Source organism: Bison bison, unplaced genomic scaffold (genome assembly GCF_000754665.1).
Source record: "Bison bison bison isolate TAMUID 2011002044 unplaced genomic scaffold, Bison_UMD1.0 scf7180017864160, whole genome shotgun sequence".
NCBI lineage: Eukaryota > Metazoa > Chordata > Mammalia > Artiodactyla > Bovidae > Bison > Bison bison.
In genome coordinates, this window is record NW_011494732.1 from 5,215,363 (window position 1) to 5,227,354 (window position 11,992).

Consider the following 11,992-nt stretch of genomic DNA (forward strand, 5'->3'; position numbering starts at 1 on the left):
ACCAACAGCAGAGAGAGCCCGCCCTCAAACCCATCCGCAGCAGCCTAGCCCTGCCACAGGCCTTAGGTCCTTCTAGTTGCATCACTCCATGTAATGCTAAGTCACTTCAGTCGTTTCCGACTCTGTGCGACCCCATAGATGGCAGCCCACCAGGCTCCCCCATCCCTGGGATTCTCCAGGCAAGAACACTGGAGTGGGCTGCCATTTCCTTCTCCAATACATGTAAGTGAAAAGTGAAAGTGAAGTCGCTCAGTCATGTCTGACTCTTCGCGACCCCGTGGACTGCAGCCTACCAGGCTCCTCCGTCCATGGGATTTTCCAGGCAAGAGTACTGGAGTGGGGTGCCATTGCCTTCTCCTTTACTCCATGTAAAGGCTCACGAAAAAGTAGGAGTCCGCGTCTAGTTTAAAACCCCGAGTTTCTCCAACATGGAGTTAATTCAATCATTCTGGAGTTAATGCAAATGCGATGCCGCAGGCACTGGGTTCTAAACAAGCAACTTAATAAACTTGATTTTTATGAGAATTTGGGGGGAGGGACAAAAAGGGGGTGATGTTGCAGTGCTGTAATTGTTTTGTTGGATTGTTTTTATTATTCTCCTTTTTTCAGAGGTTTTGTTTGTTTCTAGACAGTGAAGGATAGGGAAGCCTGGCGTGCTGCAGTCCGCGGGGTTGCAGAGTGGGACTGGAGTTCGCGACTGAACCACCACCGCATAGAGCTCTCAGATCTCTGAAAGGAGGTCTTCTCAAACTACACACACGAAGTTTTAGCACCATTAGAACAGATGCAAAATTACCAAAATGCTGCCTGGGAAAAAAAATTCATTTTTCTTATCTCAGTAGCCTCAAAGGATCGCAAGGGTTATCATAGCTCAGTGACTTACAGGTGCAGGGCCTGAGGTTGGACTGCATGGTTTGAATTTCACCTTCCTTCTATGTCAAGTGATCTCGGGAAAATCACTTAATCTCTCTAAACTTAGGCTTCCTCAGCTTTATTTCCCCCACCTCATCTTTAAAGGAGGTAACAGTCTCTCCCAAACAGGGTTGTGTGAGAAGGAGGCAACACACCTAATGAGCTTAGCCTAATGCCTGATGTACAGTAAGTAAGTACTCAGTAACTGTTCACTCATTTTGTTAGCTATCAGATGAGCAGTAAACCAATTCACGGGCAGAATCCACGTACGGTGTGTAAAAAATCTTCTATTAAAAACTTCATACCAATCTCTAATTGTATTTGTAACAATATTTTTGTGTATAGTTTTAGCAAGATTGAAATTAAAGTTCTTCAGGGTTGAATAAAAAATTGACATGTGAACAAATCCAGTTAAAAAGTACACAGCTGAAAATGCATGAGCATGAAATAAACAACCAGTAAGAAGAAATAACTCAGGGAAATATGAAAATTTAAATTATTTTATTATAAAAATTTATACAAAATAAACCATAAACACAACAGTTAAAATTTAAACAGAATTAAGCCAGTTCATAACACATTTCAAATGAAAAAGTAATAACAAAAACCTTATAAGCTTGTTTGAATTTAGTCATCTTTAGATATATGATGCTTTATTTCCTAGACTTAAAAATAGTGATCTCCATTATACTTAGGCTGTAAAATATTAAATATTATTTTAAAAAGACATTCTTAAACTCAGAGATTAACAAATACTTGGAAAGTGACCACCAAAATCTTTGTATATTTGTTAACAAAATTGTAAATCCAGAATATAAAACCTACCTGAAATAATCTAACCAAATACCAAATTATTTAAATATTTGAGACAATTTTTGAGATGGTATCAGAAGAAAATTAAAATCTTATTTATATATAATGTTGTATACACATACAGGTTTCTGTCAGTATACTTTCTAAAAACAAATCAAACTGTCCACCATTCTTGAAAACCCTTCCTACGCTATGCTGGAATTTAAAAGGACTTTTAGTAACTTCCAGGTTACATAGAAAAATAAGTTGTTTATTGTTGAAATTACAAATAATTTTTCTTTTGAATTGATACAAGTTTTCAGTATTAAGCCCAAAGTTTCCAGAGAACCATTCTCCAGTATTAATGCTTTCCCCCTCCTCTAAAAAAGGAATGAATTCTATGCGGGGCAACACTTAGCTGGAAAGAATCCATTCTCCCAGAGAAACTCCCCTCGTGAACCCAGACTTTGGCTTTCACAAATAAGCTCTTCACACAACTGTTTTTGAAGAAAAAGTTCCTTCCTGACTACTGCACTTGCTTTCCATACTCGTTTAAAATCAGATTTTAGAGATACTCAGTGATAAGCTCTCATTTGGGTAACTGTCCAACATGTATCGTCAGACAAAAGAATAAATATCTGGTCATATATGGAGTTAAACCTCAATTGAGAAAATAAGGAGTTTATTTACATGAATACTGTCAAAGCTAAGTGTTGACTCAAGTAAGATGTTCTATCTTGATTAATGCCATTACTCCATAGTCACTTTTTTCCAGAACCGGGTCCAAATTTCATGCTGTACATTTCACAGTAAGGACCTAGACTTGGGTAGGTTCTGACACCTTCCATCAGTCAGGACAGACTTTGACAAATGATCATCTCATTAAAAAAAAAAGTCTCAAATTTGTGCTTTCTTCCCCCATTTCTGGACAAAAACCAGCCAGAAGACTTTAGGGTATATTGCATAGAATGACTCCCTCAAACACATCAGCCCCTCAGAAGCACAGTATAAGGATGATGTTTCACAATATTTCCTGTAAGAAAGCTCATTATCTTACACACATCTCTATTATTTTCAGAGCTTCCCTAACAAAGATTCTGCCATATAATTTATATAACCAGCTCTAAGTGATAGGGAAATTATTTTTATTATCATGAGGACATTTTTAGTTTCTTTTTCTTGGCCTTCAGTACAGGAGGCAGAGAAATCTTAAAGGCTGTCCTGAAATAATACACAGAAAAAAATAAAACACTTTTTAGTGCTCTAAATCTCTGCAAAGTGAGAGCTAGCCACACAACCCCAAAAGATACTTACTCGCATGTGGTACAGATTGGGCTGAAATTGCAGAATACTGTAAATTGAAACAAACAAAAAAAACACCAGGATGATTTAGAAGCAACACAGTTGAAGGTATCTTCTGCACACTCCCCTCCAACATAGAAAAACTGAGTATGGACTCAGTCCTCAGTAAGGACTTCCCTGGTGGTCCAACGGTTAAGACTCCACTTCCACTGCAGGGGGCATCTATTCAATCCCTGGTCAGTTAGCTAAGGTTCCACATACCACACAGTGCTCCCTGCCCCCCACCAAAAAAAAGACGTAAAAAATAAAAACTCAGTACACCAACTTACTTGACAAGCACACAGAACAGACGTAGCCGATTTCAATGAGATTTCGATGACAGAAGCAAGCAGCCCGGTAGTCAACATGAACTGGGGGTGGGAGGATTAACTGAGACCTCTGATCTTGATCAGGAAGAAAAACCCACTACATGAAACAAACAAACAAACAAAAAATGACCACGAAATTTTTATTTAAAATACGGTGGAAAACAACCAGAAGCCAAGATACAGATATTAGACGTCAGCCAGTAAACACTGAGAATACTAAACTGGATTTCCCTTGAACGTCTGTTGAGAAATGTGTATTTTTCATTCCGCAATTACTGAGCACCTCCACACACAGGCACCGTGCTGTAAACAGTCTGCATAGGGCGACAGGGTCCAAAGACTATGGAAGCTGGAATTCCCTAGGTCACCCCTCCACTCCTTTCTTCCAGTTACTAGGCGTCAGCCGTCTTGTTCCCATTCATTCCCCAGGAAATAAGGGTCTCGCTTGACTCAAGGCATTAGGTTCACTGTTGACGTTTCCTTACCAGGAGATACTGCAGAAGGGAAGGCATCTGGGGCACCTTCAAGTACAGTCCCCCTGTGATGTCACAAGCCTGTAAGACACACAAAGGACTCACTGCCACGTGAGCACTAGCTTTTACAGAGGGAGGTCATTCTCACCACCAACTCTTCAGGTCTACGACACAGCAAATTAAAAGGGCGTCTCTTCCCAGAGAGAAGGAAGACTGGAAACTTGCAGCCACCTCTCCAGATGTTCACATAGCTTGTGTTTTCCCCTTGGTCCATGCCCTTTCACCCTTTGAAGCCTGCAGTTATAAGACACTACAAGTCCTTTTTTTCTGTTTGTTTGCTGGTGGTAAATTTTTATTCTTGCCATGCTTATTCACTCTCATTGTATTTTAGAGTTAACAGTTTGAGATGTAATTCACACACTATAAAACCTATCCTTTTAACATGTATGATTTACTAATTTTTAGAACATTCACAGAGCTGTGCAACTGTCCCCGCTATCTGGCTGCAGAACATCTTATCACCCTACATCCCCATTAACAGTCACTCTTCATCCCTCCTCTCCCCTGGCAACCACCAATCTGCTTTCCGTCTCCGTGGACTTGCCTATTCTGGACACTTTGCATCAATAGAATCAGACAAGCTATGCCTTTTTATGACTGGCTTCTTTCACTTAGGATATGGTTTTCAAAGTACATTCATACTGTAGTCTTGTAGCATGTATCAGTACTTCAATTCCTTTTTATGACCAAATAATATTCCACCACATGGATAGACCACAGTTTGTTTATCCATTCGTCCACTGATAGGCATTTGAGTTGTTTGCACTTCTGGGTTATTACGAATAGCACAACTGTGAATATTCATGGACAGTATTTTGTGTGGACACGTTTTCCCTGAATAAATATTTAAGAACGGAATTGCAGACTCAACTGGTAATTCCATGTTTAACTTTCTGAGGAAGTTTCAGATCATTTTCCAAAGAGGCTGTACCACTTCACATTCCAACAAACACCATGCAAGCTTAAGAAACAGGAACTTTTGAGGCTGGGGTACTTTTTGGTTGTACCCCCGCTTCCCCAGTCAATCTCCAGCAGTAACCTAAACTCAAAAGTTTTCTGTAATTTTATGCTTTTAACTGATCTTTTAGGAAATAATGTTCCTTGTGATCAAAAAACATTTATCAAAAGTTTAGTATTGTCTTCAGTCTTATTTCCAGTTTTTTGGTTTTCCTTTTTAGTTAAAGTAAAACTCATTTTCATGTTTTGATTAAAAGTAACATCTGACAGTGCTGTCCAAGAGAAACATAATATGAGCAACATATGTAATTTTTAATTTTCTAGCCACATAAAACAGGAATAATGAAGAGATAAAGTTTTAGTAGCATCTTTTATATAACTCAATATATTCAAAGCATTATCATTTTAACATGTAACCATTATAAGAATCATTAATGAGATATTATACATTGTTTTTCATCCTAAGTCTTTGAAATTCAGTCTGTATACTCACATACTTCTCAATTCAGATCAGACTCTTTTCAAGAGCTCAACAGTCATATGGCTACCATTAAGGACAGCACAGATCTGGATCCTATTTTTATAAAATTCTCTGCTTAGTGATCTACTCTTTCATCTGTATGTATAGAGCGATCATGCTGGTCACCTAACATTAACAATAACCTCGGGATGAAAGGATTTGAACAGATTTTTCTTTTTTTTTTACTCTTTTTTAAAAATATTTTTCTGTGCTGTTTGAATTCATTCTACTGTGTGAATTTTAATACTTTTACAAAGTCAATCAGATCATTATGTAGAATATAAATAAAAATTTCAAAAGAACCAGAGAGATGCTGGTGCTCTAACCTAACACATCATAAGGGATAATCCCTAAAGCTGTGTGAAAACTGGTGGGTGAGAGACATTTACCACAGGTAACAGAACTCACCACGCTTTCAGAACCACCACCAAGCATTCATTTAAAATATACCTGTTGGAGGAGTCCTGAATCGGAGTCTAACACGCAGGCATCGATCAAAATATTCTGAAATGGACATTTCAAAAAATATTAACAGGAATAGTGAAGACTACCTTATAATGAGAACCTACTATATGCCAGACTCTATTCTTAAAAAGACTCACTTAACATGCATGGTTACACTGCAAGATAGATATCTGATGTGCATTTTACAGTGAAACACCCAGGCCTTGGCTGGAAGGTGGTCACAAAGCCAAGGGCCAACAGTGCTGTCATCCCCAATCTGCCTGTCCCCAAAGTCCATGGCCTTTCCACTCTATCATGCTGCCACTCCAAGACAGAAAACGTTACAGGTGACTATAACAGCATTTTAGGTTAAAACGGAAGTTTGCTTTTAAAGTTTTTTGGCCATACCACCACAGCATGCAGGATCTTAGTATCCTGACCAGGTATCAAACCCATACCTCATGCCATGGAAGCATGGAGCCCTATCCACTGGACCACCAGGGATATCCCAAAACTGAAGTGTTGTTTTTTTTTTAAACTGAAGTTTTAAGAAAGTTTTTTTTAAACATGTCAAAGAAGAAAATGTATTAATGATAACTCATCTGAACACTTGAGTTATTTGCAAAGTAAAAATATCAAATATTTATTGTTGTTGTTTAGTTGCTAAGTTGTGTCCGACTCTTTTGCAACCCCATGGACTGCAGCCCACCAGGTTCCTCTGTCTGTAAGATTTCTCAGGCAAGAATAGTGGAGTGGGTTGCCATTTCCTTCTCCTGCGGATCTTCCTGACCCGGGGATTGAACCTGCATCTCTGCATTGGCAGGAGGGTTCTTTACCACTGAGCTACCTAAAACCTCCCTAAAGCAGAAAGACAAAGAAATTGAGGCCACACATGCAGCAAACTGTTATAAAACTCAGGATTCTTAGCCTGAAGTCTAAGGATGAGCTAAACAGGGTTGTAACTACACATGTAGTTAAACCACGTAACTATAAACAAAAGTGAGTTTGACTGCATATTCTTCTGGGGATCCACTAGATTCTCAAGGGTGCAGGACTCAAAATAGAAAAATGACTAGTACAAAACATGGATTCCAGATTCGCAATCCCTTAGTAAGTATTCAGTCAGACTATTCCTTTAAGCAGGCCATTCAAACAGTAAAATTAATTCCCTCATTATGAAAGCAATAATCTTTAAAAAGAAGGCTCTCAATTCACCTGCTTCTGTGCTGCAAAGATGACATTCATGAAGTTCATATACTGCAAGGCACTGTCTTCTGCAGCCTTAATCACCTAAAAATCATATGCATGTTAATACCTTTTGGCCACATTCTAGTGCTCTTACTCAAATGTCAACACAGTATACAACAAACTATAGTCAATATCATCTTTCTTATTTATCTTTGTAGTTATTAAAAATCTCCCCCAAATCTTATAATCCAAGAGATAATCCTTGTTAATGGTTTCTAAAGAGTGTCTATGTGGACATGTATATACATTCACATCCAACAGAGACACAGACACACACACCCAGGATGATACCCTAGTATTCTGCAACCTGATTTTGTAGTCCCCAATATCTGGGGGAAACAACCTTATGTCAATAAATATGAGTGTATATCATCCTTCATGCTGAGTTCCTAGATTTTGACTATTTAACCAATTACCTACAGAAGACATTTAAGCAGTTTCCACATCTCAGTTGTTTTTTTTCAAACCTCAATTTTAGACAATGCTCTGATGAATATGCCCATCTACCCTTTGCACAACTGATTAGCTCCTAAGATAACCAGTGGGATTACTAAAGTGTCTGCACATTTCATTTTGATACATATTACCGACCTGCCTTCCAGAAAAGCTGTACTAATTTATCCTCTCACGGGCGATGCAAGAGAAGAACCACTAGTAGGGCTGCCATATTTCCAAACGCTACCTGGTCATGTGCATTTCCTCTTCTGCAGACTGCTCATGTTTCCCACCTGTTCCTTTGGAGTCAACCCTGACTTTTAAAAATTAATTTAAAAGCTCTTCTTTATTTTAGAAACATTACATCAATCCTGTCATGTAGTTATGTTGAAAACATTTTTTCCTAATAGATTTTTTCTTTTCCCATCCTTGTTTTGGGGGTTTTATTTTTTTGAGGTCTTAAGCTTCCTTTTAAAGTTTCACATCATGCTTAGCAAGATACTCACCAACTGAAGATGATAAACACGTATCTTCTTCCAGCACTTTTACAACTCGAATTTTTACATTGACATGTTTGATCAATCATTACTAGAATCTGCTTAGGGGGAAGCAGTGAGATCTAGCCTTGTGTTCCTCCTGACGGCCAACCAACTGGCCCAGTATCTTTTACTGAATAATCCATTTCGTTCCCACACATTTGAAAGGTTTCATTCATCTTGTGTCAAACCCCACTATGTACCCATTATCTGTCTGCATACTACTGTACCAGAACCACACTGTTACTGTGGCTTTGTAATGTGTTTGAGTGCCTAAAGGAGTGTGAATAAAGAAGAACAAAGAGCACTGCTCCCCACCCAGTTCTACAAGGGTTAAATGGGAACCCACTGCAGCTGCCCACCGACCGAGCACCCTGAAAGGAGTCCAGGATGAAAGGCAGGATGAGGCACTCAGTGCTTTGGATAAACAGGCCCTTAGACAGTCAGACGGGTATCTCAGGAAGAATTTCAACAACCCCAGATTCTTGCCTCTTTGTAGGCAAGAGCTGAAAAAATAGAAAAGCACTAAAATCACTATCTTGAGATATCTGTTCTTTGTGATCAGCAGTCATCTCTTACCAAGATGTATGCTTGACTGTGTGAATTTCCTAGCCAAAAAAAAAAACCCACATAAACTGGTCTCTCCTCTACCTCTTTGGGACAGTTACTCCACAGCTGAGTGGCTGTCTCCTGAGCTATAATGCTGAGTAAAACCCTGAATAAAACTTAAACTTACAACAGTCATGTTGTATGTTTTTTTTTTAAGTCGATTGGAGCAAGTGCCTGCTTACTATTCTCTTTCAGAAAGCTCCTGGCTATTCCCACTGACTTATTATTTTAGATAAATTCTTGACTTTCTTAAATCCCCCCACTCTGCCAGGAAAAAAAAATCTGATTAATATTCTGAGATTGCACTGAACTTATAGTTTAATCTTGGACAAACTGACATTCAAGAATAAAATATGGCTCTCCACAAACTAGGGGTTACCAGTGGGGAAGAAGGAAGAGGAGACGGGCAATACAGTGGTAGAGATTTAAGAGGTATAAACTATTACAGACAAAAAAAGCTACAAGGATATATTACACAACATGGGAAATATAGCCAATATTTTAATAACTATAAATGGAATATAACCTTTAAAAAACTGTGAATCACTACATTATATACCTGTAACTATATAATACTGTAGATCAACTATACATCAATAAAAATAACTGAAAAAAATTAAAAAAGAAAAAAATATGGCTCTGTTTATTCAATACTTCTATGTCTCTCAGAATTTCAGTTTTTCATCATAATCAACTTTACACAGTACTTGGTAATTAACTCTGGACTCTTAATATTTATTGCTTCTATTATAAATGGGTCTTATTTCTCAGTCTGTTTTCTAACTGGCTCTGGCTGGTATAAAAACATAGTATAGATTTCTTTTAATCTTACCAATATCCTTGATTTCATTTCCTGGTTATCTATAAAGAGATAAAAACAGATTACATTACAACTGAATCTCACTGAACATATTATATAAAGTTTTCTTGCCAATTTTAAAACAGCCCCTCAAAGTTATAGTAGTAAAATAAGAATTACAGTCCTGTAGAAGATTGCAGGCTCTCACCTTTAACTTCCTTGTTCATTCTATGAATGTCTTATTTTCCTAGCATTAAGGAATTTAAAAATAGTGTTTCATAAATAATAACAGTAAACAGAACAAATAAATTCAAATCATAGTTAAATAAATTCAGCATCCACCTACCTGAAAAAAAGGAAAAGCTCCATGACTCACAATAAACACACAAAAGAGATTGGGAGTTTCCAATTACTGATTTTGCAATCAAGTGGGTTTTGCAACCTGACCGAAATATGATTGTTCTCCAAGAAAATTAAAATTAATAGATTTGATCGTTATACAGCTATCTATCATGTCCTAGATTTGAATACTGGCACAAGTAAATCAATATGCCAACCAAATGAGATGACGAATTTGTAAACCCTACACAGACAATCAGACACCCCCAATCATAGTCTGGGATTGGAGGGATCACTCAATACTTTACAAAACAAACAAATTAAATTACCTAAGACTGAAAAAAATGTCACACAGATTATCAACATGCTTTATAAAGGTGGGCAAAATAACTCATTCTCCTGGGGAGAACCAGCTGCTCATTTAACAAGCCCCAGGGTCAGTAAAAGGCTTTTAAAATCAAACACTGTTCCTAACATGAGAGGAAAAAAAAAATTTTAATCTGTCTAATAATAAACAGAGAAACATCCTGAAGAATAATTCATTGTGAGCAAGACATACTGGAGAAAGTAGAGTTCTCTCATTCTTACAGCTTCTCCTAAAACCATGTTAAAGCTTCTTTATTATCTACTGCTTTAAAAAACTCATGCCTTCCAGTAATGTGGATCCATGGTTCTAAGAAATATCACAAGTTAAGGTATTTTTATTAAAGGAAAAAACAAAACAAACTTCTGAATGATTAAAACACCAAGGATACAGCAGGGGCTTCCCTGGTGGTCCAGTGGTTAAGAATCCACCTTGCAATGCAAGGGACACTGGTTCAATCCCTGGTCTGGGAAGATCCCACATGCTGCAGGGCACCTGAGCCCGTGTGCCACATCTAATGAGCCTATACTCTGGTGCCCTTGAGCTGAAACTACTGAGCCCCGGTACTGCAACCACTGAAGCCTGTGCACCCTGGAGCCCACGCTCCACAACGAGAGAAGCCACGGCAATGAGAAGCCAGGGCACCGGAAGTACAGAGTAGCCCCCGCTCGCCACAGCTAGAGAAAGCCCGCAGGCAGCAACAAAGACCCAGCACAACCGAAGAGAAAATAAATAAATACATATTTAAAAAGAAAAAAAAACCACCAAGGATACAGCAAAGAGCTTTGGCAAGGGATCCTGCCAGCAGAGTCTCTGTGTGTTGACCCTCTATGTCACCTGTAAATAACAAAAAGCATTAAAAAGAGAACTTTTAGGTACTTTATTGAACCAAAATCATTTTTAAACCAAAGCATTCATCTTCATGAAGGAAATCATATAACATTTCAAAACTGGGTTTATAAACACAGATAAGCAATTGTTAAACATTTTCTCAATTTAAAATATCCTGGTGGTTGGGGGCTGAATGGGGAGGAATGAGGGGTGGTTGTTTAATGGGTATAAGGTTTAAGTTTGGGATGATGAAAAAGTTCTTGAAATGGATAGTGGTGATTGCCCAACAATGTGAATGTACTTAATGCTACCAACCTGTACCTTGAAAAATAGTTAAAACGGTAAATTTTATGTTATAAAAATAAATACTAAAAAGTATCCTGGTGTTACTGGGGAAGGTTCTGGTTTCTCAATGATCTGGGTGGTACAAAAGTCTGTGTGTGACCGAGGGCAGCCTGCACAGAGGTCCCTGGCTAGGCTCTGAGCCTTTCCTATCACCTCTTCCTTCCCACTGCCCCGGGGAAAGCTGGACCAGTGAAAAGAGGACTGGAGAAATTCCCCTGGCTGTGGGAGGTAGGGACAAAGTTCACAGCTTATCTGCAGACTTGAGTGAAAACAACAACAACAACAACAAAAAATCACTCATAAAAATCAAAATTCTAAACATCCAGTTCAACAAGGTGGGCGTCCAGATTAATACCCTGTAGGAATGGGGCTTGCAACTGGTCCGGGAGTGCTGATGCCCCACGGGAAAGGTCTGGACCACTGTACTGAGAAGCTGGGCCTTTACGCTGGAGGCCAGTGGTTTCCAAAATGTGATTCTAGAACCCATTGGAGGAACATCACCTGGGAACTCAAGAAAAATACAAATTCTTGGGTCCTCCCTGGTGCGTGCTATGCTATGCCCAGTCATGTCTGACCCTTTGAGACCCTATGCAGTGTAGCCCCACAGGCTCCTCTACCACGGAATTCTTCAGGCAAGAAGACTGGAGTGAGTTCCCAT

The 11,992-nt window shown here is 38.7% G+C and overlaps 1 protein-coding gene across 2 annotated transcripts in view; it reads right to left on the reverse strand.

Moving 5' to 3' along the window:
• Nucleotides 1–1,394: 1,394 nt before the first annotated feature.
• Nucleotides 1,395–11,992, reverse strand: part of GTF2H3 (general transcription factor IIH, polypeptide 3, 34kDa) — a 21,440-nt gene continuing 10,842 nt past the window's right edge. For both annotated transcript variants that reach the window (XM_010841282.1, XM_010841283.1), the window contains 9 exons: nt 10,933–10,995; nt 9,664–9,693; nt 9,489–9,517; nt 7,044–7,118; nt 5,835–5,888; nt 3,860–3,928; nt 3,336–3,471; nt 3,019–3,055; nt 1,395–2,925 (listed from right to left, as the gene is read on the reverse strand). In XM_010841282.1, coding sequence (XP_010839584.1) covers nt 2,856–2,925; nt 3,019–3,055; nt 3,336–3,471; nt 3,860–3,928; nt 5,835–5,888; nt 7,044–7,118; nt 9,489–9,517; nt 9,664–9,693; nt 10,933–10,995 — 563 coding nt within the window. In that variant the 3' untranslated portion in view covers nt 1,395–2,855. The remainder of the gene's footprint in view (nt 2,926–3,018; nt 3,056–3,335; nt 3,472–3,859; nt 3,929–5,834; nt 5,889–7,043; nt 7,119–9,488; nt 9,518–9,663; nt 9,694–10,932; nt 10,996–11,992) is intronic.